This window comes from Peromyscus leucopus, chromosome 4, assembly GCF_004664715.2.
Source record: "Peromyscus leucopus breed LL Stock chromosome 4, UCI_PerLeu_2.1, whole genome shotgun sequence".
In the NCBI taxonomy this organism is placed as follows: Eukaryota; Metazoa; Chordata; class Mammalia; order Rodentia; family Cricetidae; genus Peromyscus; species Peromyscus leucopus.
The window spans coordinates 2,400,552-2,413,212 of NC_051066.1; the positions used below are offsets into that span (position 1 = coordinate 2,400,552).

Below are 12,661 nucleotides of genomic sequence, written 5' to 3' on the forward strand. Positions count from 1 at the left end.
GTAGCTGAGATGGCTTTGGAGTTGTGTTGATCTTTTGTTTGTGTTCTTCTATCTGCTTAGAGATTTCAACAAAACAAATGGAAAATACACAACACTAAGTATAAAGTATAGAAAATCACTATCAATTGTGAAACTTAGTGGATTTTTACTAGATAAAGAAAGTACCAATAAGATAACCACATCTTTAACATACCAGCAAAGGATTGCAACAGAAGAGAATGTTACCTTCCAGGAACAAACTCTATGTCAGAAGCAGCCAGTACAGGAGGAGGTGGGAGGGAGACTGGGACAAGGCTGTGGTATAGGTGTACTGACCCAAGTGAATGTGTCCCTACAGGGCAAACCAACCCGGCACTCTTTATGCACTCTTCTCCTCTCTTTACCTTAAAACAAAGCTCAGGCCATGATAGCTAATCATTTTATTCCGATGAAAACTTGAAATTTTTCCTTAAAAAGTGAAAGTTATTACTATTAATTTGGGTGTTTTATCTCAAAGAAAGCCCCCAATATTAGCTGGGATGTAGAATAAAGGCAATAGTTCCATGTGATCAGGTAGTATACATTCTCATTCCTTGGACAGAGCACCATGGATTTTTGACAAAACCTATGTAGAACAAACAAAATGAAGGCATGTATACACACACACACACACACACACACACACACACACACACACACACACACACACACACCTGGCAAACCAGCAGCATAAAAGAAAATAGCCAACATTGAAAGAACCACATAACTGATGCATGAATAAGCCAATCTCTCAAGACATCAAGGGATGTACAAAGACATGCATTCTCAATTCCACTTTTCTTTATAGCTTAATATAATCTAACTGCAAATGTATGTGGCATTTTTAATATCTGTTTATCTCTTTATGGACATCTAGGCTATTTCCATCTCTTTGCTGTTGTGACTAGAGCACACTAAGCATGGATGTATAGGTATCTTTGTGGTAGGATATGGAGTTTTTGAGTGTATATCTGGAGCCATAATGAAATTAAAACTGCGTTCAATAATGAAAATTTCTTAAAATAAAATTTAAAAATTAAAAATGTGTGCTTTCAGAACTGTTCCCATACTAAAATAGTATGGAACAGTAAAGAAAATAAAACAATGAGCTCATGAGAAAACAAACAGGATTTCAAGAACAAAATAAATGTCAACTTTAAGAATACAATTCAAGATATACCTAGAAAAATTGAGAAAAAATATATATCAAAATGACTTAAGGACCAATTATCAAGAGTTTTAGAACACTTGCTAGGGAAAAATTTAAGAAGTTTTTTATAAGAAACTTTTTCAGAATTGAAGAGGGGCACACACCTTTAAATTTAACATTCTTATATTCACTCACCACAGATTTACTAAAAATGTTACATGAAGCAATATGTATAGAGTTCAGAGATGCATAGGATAAGCATTCTAAAATAATACCAGGAAGAAACTTAAAAAAGGAATGGAAGACTGACTAGAAGCAAACTTATTAAAATCAATTTTAGATAAGAAATAAAAAGTAATAGTTTTAACCATCAGGTGTGAATTCTTATATAATGAAAATACTCTTGACACTCAAAGACTGAGAACAACTTCTACCATTGTTATATTATCTAAAGTTTTGTAAATACATAGAATAAAGTATATGAAGCAAAAAAATCAAAGAACTAAAATGATTATTAAAAACTGGGGAAAGGGGGAGAGTGAGATGCTTAAAAAGGATGAAATTTCAACCTTTTTAGAAGGCTAAAAGAGATCTTAAGTTGATTACACACAAACTCAAACATCAATTACGTGTGTATAAGTTGGCAGCGTATTGTCCAGAAGCATGGAAGTCCAGACCACCGAGATCCTGAGACTAAACACAGAGGCAGGCAAGCCTAGGGTAAGGGCCCTTTGATGTTTTGTTCTTCAAAGGCTACATTTACTATAAAATGATTTTTCTCATACTTAGTTATGAACCTATTATGTTATACAAATGTCTTTTTTTGTAAAGCAGTATAGAAAGGTCGGTGTACTTCTTCCCTGTTTGAATTGAACTTTTGACTTGAAAAGATGTGAGAATCCAACCCTGTGGGAAAAATAGTCATTAATAAAGTCAGAGCTTATTCTATTCATATACTAATGTCCTAAATAAGTTTAGTTGATTTAATGAAACACAACACAGTTTCCAGAAGAACAAAACTGAGTTTCTTGATGCTCTGAGTTAGAACAAGATCTTCACTCCAGAGTTGCTTATCTGTATTTTTAAGGTTTATGAAAGAATTTTTAATTAGCAAGCACAGGTTTCACTAAGGTACCCAATTGCCCCATCTGGGATGCAGATGTTTGTGATGAGGCTGAGCTTTGACATCTTTCTCTTCTTTTTCCAGCTTCAATTGTCCCTTTTTGAAGGTGATGTAGAGCATGACTTATGGCCACTAAAAACAGGACAGAAGTGACTGAATTTGTGTTGTTGGGCTTGTCCAGCAGGCCAGAGATGCAGCCAGTTATTTTTGGAGTTGTCCTTGTCATGTACCTGATGGCAGTTATGGGCAATACCCTACTAGTACTTGTTGCTTGCTCAGACCCCAAGCTTCAGACCCCCATGTACTTCCTGCTCAGCCAGCTTTCCTTGATTGACATATCTCTAACAACCATCACAGTTCCTCAGATGCTCATGCACATACTGTCTGTGGATAGAAGCATTTCCTATTACCTCTGTATAGTACAGCTGTTCTTCTTTATGGCAGTGGGCAGCATGGAAGTTTACTTGCTGGCTGCCATGGCATATGACTGCTATGTTGCTATCTGTGACCCTTTAAGATACTCTGCCAGGTCCCTAGGACGACTATGGCTTATAATAAATTTCAGTCTTACTCAATTACTGAGCAAGCCTCAATGAAACATCTCACTATTAAGATAAGAATACATACTTTATTAAGCTGATAATAGAAAAATAAATTAATTAATTAATTTTAAACAATAAAAAATAAATAAAAGAAAAGAAAATTTGAAATATTAAACAAACAAACATTTTACTAAAGTTAAAAAAAAAGGGAGAACTAGGGACCCATCATTCCTCTCCACATTCTATTCTTTCCCTTGTTTTATATATTTTAAATCTTTTTGTTGGTGGATTCTGCTGGAGTTTATCAGTGGATGCTGCTGGAGGATCCAATGCAGATAAGCACTGGAGGGCTCCTGTTGCAAATCACTCTCTGGAGCGATGGAAGGATCTTTCTACTAGCACGTGAAGGAGACCCGATCTAGTGTTGGTGTGGCCCCAGAGTTTGGTTTATGTCTTTCCTCAGGACAATGAGGTTCCTCTTTGGATTCCTGAGCACTGAACGCGCCCTGTGGCTGCTGCTGAAGCCCAACATGACAGAGACCTAGTGGGTCTTCATGAAAAAATCTACCCTTCTGATGCCAATGGAGATTGAGAGCCCAATATGGCCAGCTTTGGCAAGCATTAATGTAAGCCTAGGAACTGTAGCCATGAGATTGGATTCTCCAGAAGAGCTGCCAGCTAAAGTCATGCTGGGATCAAGAAACACAGGCCTTGGTGGTTCGTGTTCCTGGAATTGTATCCATGCCAGTGGATGTCCACACAATCCAGAAGAGAATTTGACATTGCTGCTGCCGCTGTTACTGTTATAACAATGGCGCATACCGCTGCTACTGTTTCTGGGATTACCATTTCATAATTGCTTGCTACAGCTAGCACAGTGGAGACCCTGGCAACAAAAATAGCTACCACAGTTAGTTAATCTTTCATTCTACTGGGCATGATAAATTTAATTCAGTAGTTATATACATCTCGATTGGCTTTGAAAATTATAAATTTATAAACTCAAGTTCCAGTTGCTTTTGGGATACTATCTTAGAAGGACTCCAACGTACAGTATGGCTCATTAAGGAAGGGAATGGCTCAGTTGCCTTTAGCCTACTGGCTATGGGTGAGATAGGACCTCTGTTGGTCTTTTCTGTATTGAACACACAGATTGCAAGCCCAGTGCCACTTTGAGATCTTTGGCAGCAATTAACCATGCAGCTCACATACTATTGAGCCTGTATGATAATGAGTATTCAGAGATGGGTAATTCCTGGGGGGCACTCACCAACCTAAGACAGAGCACCTGTGTGGCCTGGGCAGGTGTCTCCATGACGGGTAAGGTGACCTGCTGACGTCCCATGCAACCCAAGTCAGAAACTCATTTTTTTAATAAAAGTGGGACCTGCAGGGCCCTGGGCCCCATTTTGGGTAACTGTTGCCTTGCTTGCGGACCTTGACCTTGATATCCTCCCAATGCTAATTCCCTGCCAGGTTCCACCCTCCTGAATACTTAAGGGAAGTTCCTTGTCTGTGTATCCTGAATAATGGGCGTTAACAGCTTAGATGCAAGATTGTAAAACATCAGTAGTGAACTTCTGCCCTCTGGGGTCCTCCCATTGTGCTGTAAGCCTGTATTTAAGACCTCCTACCCCCTTCAAGAAATGACATTTGACATTTAAAATAATATATATATATAATATGTATATATATGTATATTTGAATGAATTCTGAGAATGTAATCTATGAATACCACAAATGTGATTAATATCATGAGTGTAAGTAATGAATATCATGAGTGTAAAAAAGATACTCTGCCATTGTCAGCCATAGCCTCTGTCTGAGAATAACATTGACCTCATGGGTGGTTGTCAGCCTTAACAGTCTCCTGTACAGTGTGCTGGTCACTCGTTTAACCTTCTGTGGCAACCAGGTCACTCACTTCTTCTGTGACATCACTCCTCTGCTGAAGCTCTCCTGCACTCGACCATTGGTCAATGAAATGTTAATCTTCACTGAGGGTGTAGCTGTAGTGGTCAGCCCCTTCTTCATTTGGGGTTCCTATGTCGGCATAGGTGTTGCTATAGCCCACATGCATTCAATTGCTGCCCTGAGCAAAGCTCTGTCCACTTGTGGCTCTCATGTCCTGGTTGTGCTGATCTTCTTTGGCTCTTTGGCTAAAATGTACTTTAAGCCATCAATCAGCTATGACTTAGACCAGGATTGCCAGGTTGCTATCTTCTACTCACTTGTCACCCCTATGTTAAATCCACTAATCTACAGCCTCAGGAATGAGGATGTTAAAGGAGCATTATAGAGGCTTTTTAGGAAACTCCACATTTCAGCCTGGCTCTCTAACAAACAACGACACATTTTTTGAGAACTAAGGGTTAATCTGAGACCACCTCAAATAGATGAGGTGTACTCTTCATAACAGATATGAATCATATCCCTGCAGAATTATTTTTCTTATTAACTCTTTCATGGTTGGATTAGGTAAGAAGTGAGTTCATGAATAAATGGTTCTGGCCCCTTTATCTTTGGAATTGTCAAGATATTCTAAGATCACTAAACCTAAGTATCTTTCATGTATAACATATGAGCTATATAATAAGCAAAATGGTATCATGGCATGTTGGATTATAGATATTTGATCATTTTGGTGATATTGGATCATATACTGATTTCTAGACAAAAGTCAATATGAATTTCAAAGTATTATTCAGAAGAGTGAATTTTGAAGAAATCACAAAACTGATTATGCCTCTCTAAAATTTGTAATATATATATAATATATATATATGTTATATATATTATATATATATAAAATCTCTAATTTCAATCATCTCTCAATTCATAGGAATAATAATTTCCATGCTTCTGGTGCCAGAGCTGTTTCATTTTTTATCTTTCCGTTGTCTCAAATAACAGAGAATGGATAAGGGCTTCATAGTAGCTCTGACACAAAAAACTAGGTGGTAAAGCTTGGCTTTTATGGGGAATAAAACTGTTTCAACACACTGATGTTTTAGGTTGCCATGCTCAGGGGAAAATGTGAATTGGGGATATGATACTAGTGTAATCATGTTCTCACATATCCATCGACTGAGAGTCATTGAGAGCTTTTAGGTTTTGTTGTAAGGCAAAATCAACGAACTTCTTCACCATGTGAATTTTGTGATATGTATTAGATGTCCAAGTGTTGTTGTTTCATGTACATTGAATATATAATTCTTGAGACTCATGAAGAAGTTCTATCTGGATAGAATTATCAGAGGAGACAGAATGTAGATGATATGTAACCTTCATAAGTATCTCCTAGTACATTAGTGTATAGAAGAGAAGAATTATTCAAGTTCTGAAATAGGTGGCCATGGTAAATTTTAAAAGTCCAGGAGTTGAAAAGCAAAAATAATTGTGAAGTGGCCTTTGGTTAGAAACAATCAGACAAGTTTGTTATGCCAGCATCTTAGAAAATAATATTTAGGGAAAGGAAAAAGAATTCTTTTCTCTTTCTCCCTCTTCCCCTCCCCCATCTCTCTCTTGGTTTTTTGAGACAGAGTTTCCTGGAACTCAATCTGTAGCCCAGGCTGGCCTCGCACTCACAGAGATCCACCTGGCTCTGCCTCCCGAGTGCTGGGATTAAAGGCGTGCGCCACCACTGCCCGGCTTACTCCTCCCCGCCAAAGATTTATTTATTTATTATGTATACAGTGTTCTGTCTGCATGTATGCCTGTAGGTTGGAAGAGGGCACCAGATCTCATTACAGATAGTTGTAAATCATCATATAGTTGCTGGGAATTGAACTCAGGACCTCTGGAAGAACAGCCAGTGCTCTTAACTGATGAGCCATCTCTTCAGCCCAAGAATTCTTTTTCTCAAATGTAGTTGAGAGGTCATTAATGAGAATAAAAAATTGTTAGATTTGCAAAGATGTAGATTACTAGAAAGTTTGATAAAGAGTTGGTGAAATTTTTATTGAAGTTATTTTATAATAAAATTGAAAGGTAGGAAGTAAAGTTTGTGACTATTGACACTTTGTACCCAGCTGATTCTTTTCTAGAGCAGATAGACAAAAATGCTCTCTATAACTGAAGGAAAACATGGGTAGTAAAATGTGTGACGTTTCACCTATGAACTACATCAACAGCTAGCATTGCACAATAATCTAAGGGTGAAGTGGTGGCACAGTTATCATGGCAATAACCAACAGCTCTCTAATTGAACTCACAACCTGCTCACCAAGAGGGAAACGGTGCCTGGTACTGGAAACCAGCCTAACTACTCAGTGCTGGTGAGGTCATGGGTTAGAACCAGGTAGAGTGCAGGCTCAATGACAATAAAATTAATCTGGAAGCTATAGAAATAAAATTCCACTGCATATGAAATTGCCATGACATTGGTAATAATTCTAGTTCACTCAATGCATGTAGCAGAGCCCCTTGTTCTTGAACCAATGGAAATGTAACCATTCCCATATTGTGCATATTTATTCACCTTTGACATAAGCAACAGATTTCTTTTTTAAAATTGAAAATATTTTTCATACAGTGTATCCCCTCTATGGTTTTCTCTTCCTCTTCTCCTCCTACTTTCTCCTTATCTACCCAGCCATCCTGATCTACCCCCTTTCTGTCTATCATTACCAGACAAAAATGCATCTAAGGGATAATAATAAAATATAATAAGATAAAACAAAACAAACAAATCAGAATAGCACAAACAGATGGAAAAGAGCCCAAGAAAAGACAGAAAAAACAGTTAAAGACACAGAGACCCACTAGCTTGTACACTCAGAAATCCCCTAAAAACTCAAAACTGGAAGCCATAATATATATGCAAAGGACCCATAGAGTTAAAAACAATAAATAAAAATTAAAAACAAAACAAGGTAAAATTAAAAAGAAAAAGAAAATCCCCAACATGACATTATAACAGGTACCCTCCAAAGATTCTATTGAATTCATTTTCTTTTGGGCATCCACTGCTGAGCATGAAGCCTACCCTTAAGAATAGCTTGTTTCCCCAGTGAGACCCCCTTGGAGAAAACTAAATTTTCATGTGCAATTAATTATCAAATGGAGTTAGCATCTGAATTTGGGATGTGTCCTGTGTCCACTTCTCTCATCTCTATGACCCCATCCCATTGTAGCTCTGTGCAGTCCCTGTAAATGCCAACTCAGTCTCTGTGAGTTCTATGAGCTATGGCCATAGTGATTTAGAGGGCCTTGATTTTTTGATATCCTCCATCCCCTCTATCTCTCACACTCTTTGGCCTCCTCTTCCACAGGACTACCTGAACCTTGAATGGAGGGATTTGATGGAAACATCCCATTTAGGGCTGACTGTTCTGAGTATCTCACTCTCTGCATGTTGTCTGACTGTGGCTCTCTGTATTTGTTCCCATCTGCTGCAGGAGGAAGCTTCCCTGATGATGGCTGAGCAAGGCATGATCCGTAGATCATGAGTGTAGCAGAATGATATTAGGAGTCATTTATTGCTACATTCTTTTAGTAGAACTGTAGTAGTTGGTTTTATGCTGGGTTCCTGGCCTATCTAATCTCAGGTTCTTGGTCACCCAAGCAGTGTTAGGTGTGGCATGCATCTTGTGAAGCAGGCCTTGAGTAAAATCAGATATTGGTTGGTGACTCCCACAAGCTTTGTGCCACCATTGCACTAGCAGATCTTTCAGGCAGGATACCATTTAGATTGAAGGCTTTGTGGCTGGGTTGGTATTTATGTTTCTCTTTAGGTAGCGTGCAGAGTGCCTTCTGGTACCAAGAATACTAGCGCCCTGGGATGAAGGCTCTATGTAGGCACCAGCTTGACTTCTCTGTGTTCAGTGAATCGTGTAGTGTTTCTGGGTCCTAATGGCTCCCTCTGGGGAGGGTATGAGAAGATGCAGTGTCAATGACACAGACACCAGGAGTCAGGTAAAAGGCAAGCAGCAGACTCCTTTATTCAATAATGGGGAAATCCTTGTATACCCTCCTCCCAGCACCCAGGCTGTGTCCTTATCTGGTGACATTGCATGGTCATCCCTCACTGGCTGGGCACGATCAGGACCTCTGACAGTGTCTATTGCTAGGCCCTCAGGTAGACTCTGAATGATCAGAAACTCTGGACAGCACCCTCAGACAGACTTCAGGTTGGCTCATAAGTACTTACGATGGGCTTTAAAATTTCTTTCCATTGATTTTGCTTCATTTTTGACAATAATCACACACATATGTATATATGGATTACAATGTGATGTTTATTTTTTTTTACTTTTTAAATTAATTACATTTTTTCATTTATTTTACATCTTGATTACAACTTCCCCCTCCCCTCCCCCCATTACCTCCCACTGCCCCCCCTCTGACCTTCCCAATCTAGACCTCATCCACCTCTGTTCAGAAAGGGTGGGCTACCCATGAGTGTCAACAAAGCATGACCTATCAAATTGAGGTAGGATTAAACTCCTCTTCTTGTATTAAGGCTGGACAAGGAACACCAGAATTAGGAACAGGTTTCCAAAAGGCTGACAAAGCATTAGGGAAGGCCCTGCTCCCACTGCCAAGAGTCACAAGTAGACCAAGTCACACAACCATCATATATGCAGAGGGCTAGGCCCTCTCATATATAGGCCATCTGCCCATAGTCTGTGAGCTCCTATGAGAAGGCCAATTGCTTCTGTGGGTTCCCTAGTGATGACCCTGACCTTCCCCCACTCATATCCTTCCTCTCTCTCCTCACCAGGATTCCCTGGGCTCAGCCTAGTGCTTGGCTGTGGATCTCTGCATCTGTTTCCATGATAAAGCTCTCTGATGACAATTGGGGTAGTTACTAATCTGATTATAGGAGATGGCCTGTTCAGGCCACCTATTCATTATTGCTAAGAGTCTTAGCTGGTGTCATTCTTGTATATTTGTGGGAGTTTCCCTTTAATTGGGTTTTCTACCTGGCCCAGAAATGCACCCCCCATGAAGACATGTCTTTCATTACCCTCCCCCTTCATCCACCCCTCAACCTGATCCCTCATGTTCTCATCTCCACCTGCCCTCAGCCTACTCAGGGGATCTATTTTCCCCTCCCTGAAAAATCCTTATGTCCCCCCTTGGACCTTCCTTTTTACCTAGTCTCTCTGAGTCTGTGGATTGTGGTATGGTTATCCTTTATTTTACAGCTAATTTCTACTTTCAAAGCCAGTTTATTGTTTTATTATTGGAGGGCTACTGATTTTTTTAAGTTAATTTTGTATTCATCCACATTGCTGAAGGTGTTTATCAGATGTAGGAATTCCCTGGTAGTGTTTTTGGGGTCACTTATGTATACTATCATGTAATCTGCAAATAGCAAAACTTCAAATTCTTCTTTCCCAAGTTTTTCTTTGTTTTTTTTAAGTTTCTATGGGTTTTTAATATTTATATAACTTTTTTTCATTTTTACATATCAACCACAGTTTCCTCTCCCATCCCTTCTCTTACTCTTCCACTGCTCAGAGAGGGTAAGGCTTCCCTTGGGGAGTCAACAAAATCAGGCATACCAAGTTGAGGCAGGACTAAGCCCCTACCCCCTGCATCAAGGCTGAGCAAGGTATCCCACTATAGGGAATGGGCTCCAAAAACCAAAACCAAAACCAAAACCAAACCAAAACAAAACAAAAAACAGTTCATGCACCAGGGATAAGTCTTGGTCTCACTCACAGGGACCCCACAAACAGATCAAGCCATACAGCTATCACCCACATTCAGGTCCTCGTCTGGTTCCATGCAGGTTCCCCAGCTCTCAGTCCAGAGTCTGTGAGCTCCCACGGGTTTGGGTCTGCTGTCTCTGTGGTTTTCCTCATTATGATCTTGACCCACCTTACTCATATAATCCCTCCTCCCTCTCTTCAACTGGACTCCAGAAGCTCCATGCAGTGCTTAGCTGTGGATCTCTGAAGCTGCTTCCATCAGTTATTGGATGAAGGTTCTATGATGATAATTAGGGTAGTCACCAATCTGATTACAGAGGAAGGCCAGTTCAGGCATCCTGTCCACTATTGCTAGGAGTCTTAGCTGGGGTCATCCTTGTGGGTGCCTGGGAATTTCCCTAGCACCACGTTTCTTCATAATCCCATAATGGCTCCCTCTGTTAAGATATCTCTTCCACTGTTCTCCCTCTCTGTCCCTCCCCCAATTCAGCCAGCCCAATCCCTCATGCTCTCATCCCACATAGCCTCCCTTCTATTCCCCTCCAAGTTTACCCAGAAGATCTTATCTATTTTACCTTCCTAAGGTGATGATCCATGCATGTTCCTCTTAGGGTCCTCCTTGTTAGCTAGCTTCTCTGGGACTGAGGATTGTAGCCTAGTTATCCTTTGCTTTACATCTAATATCCACTTATGAATGAGTACATACCGTGTTTGTCTTTCTGAGTCTAGATTACCACACTCAGGGTGACTTTTTTTTCTAGTTCCATCCATTTGCCTGCAAATTTCATGAGGTCATTTTTTTTTTTTTTTTTGCCACTGTGTAAATGTACCACAATTTCTTTACCTATTCTTCAGTTGAGGGGCATATAAATTGTTTCCAGTTTCTGGTTATTACAAACAATGACGTTGTGGACATAGATGAGCAAGTGTCCTTGTGGTATGATTGAACATTCTTCAGGTATACACCCAAGAGTGGTATTGCTAGGTTTTGAGGTAGATTGATTACCAATTTTCTGAGAAATCGCTATCCTGATTTCCAGAGTGGCTGTACAAGTTTTCACTCTCATCAGCAGTAGAGGAGTGCTTTCCTTACTCCATATCATCTCCAACATAAGCTGTCATCAATGTTTATTATCTTAGCCATTCTGACGGGTGTAAAATGGTATCTCAGAGCCCTTTTGACTTGCATTTCCCTGATGACTAAGGATGTTGAGCAATTCCTTAAATGTCTTTTGACCATTTGAGATTCTTCTGTTGAGAATTCTCTGTTTAGATATGTTCCTTATTTTTATTTGTATTATTTCATATTTTGATGTCTAGTTTCTTGAGTTCTTTATATATTTTGAAGATCAGCCTTCTGTCAGATATGGGATTGGTGAAGATCTTTTCCCAGTCTGTAGGCTGCCTTTTTGTCTTATTAACTATGTTCTTTGCCTTATTAACTATGTTCTTTGCCTTATTAACTATGTTCTTTGCCTCTCAGTTTCAGGAGGTCCCATGCTACTGATGTTATATTTAAGAAGTGGCCTTCTGTGCCAATGTGTACAAGGTTACTTCCCACTTTCTCTATTAAGTTCAGTGTAACTGGATTTATGTTGAGATCTTTGATACATTTGGACATGAGTTTTGTGCATGGCAACAGACATAGATCTATTTGTATTCTTTCATATGCTGACATCCAGTTATGCCAGCATCATTTGTTGAAGATGCTTTCTTTTTCCATTGTACAATTTGGCTTCTTTGTCAAAAATTAGGTGTTCATAAGTGTCAGATTAATGTCAGGGTCTTCAATTCAATTCCATTGATCAATTAGTCTGTTTTTGTGCCAATAGCAAGCTGTTTTTATTACTATAGCTCTATAGTAGAGCTTGAAGTCAGGGATGGCGATGTCTCCAGAAGTTCCGTTATTGTACAGAATTGTTTTGGCTATCCTGGGCCTTTTGTCTTTCCATATGAAGTTGAGTATTGTTCATTCAATCTCTGTGAAGAATTGTGTTGGGGTTTTGATGGAGATTGCTTTGAATCTGTAGATTGCTTTTGGTAAGATTGCCATTTTTACTATGTTAATTCTACCTATCCATGAGCATGGGAGATCTTTCCATTTTCTAATATCTTCTTCAATTTCTTTCTTTAAAGACTTAAAATTCTTGTCATACAGGTCTTTCAC

The 12,661-nt window shown here is 39.3% G+C and overlaps 1 protein-coding gene across 1 annotated transcript; it reads left to right on the top strand.

Annotated features, from left to right (window-relative positions):
• The first annotated feature begins 2,416 nt into the window (after window positions 1-2,416).
• Window positions 2,417-5,132, top strand: LOC114686030 (olfactory receptor 1361-like). Its single transcript, XM_028860681.1, has 2 exons — window positions 2,417-2,820; window positions 4,625-5,132. The coding sequence occupies exons 1-2, from the start codon at window positions 2,417-2,419 to the stop codon at window positions 5,130-5,132; spliced, it is 912 nt and encodes a 303-aa protein (XP_028716514.1).
• The last annotated feature ends 7,529 nt before the right edge of the window (window positions 5,133-12,661 follow it).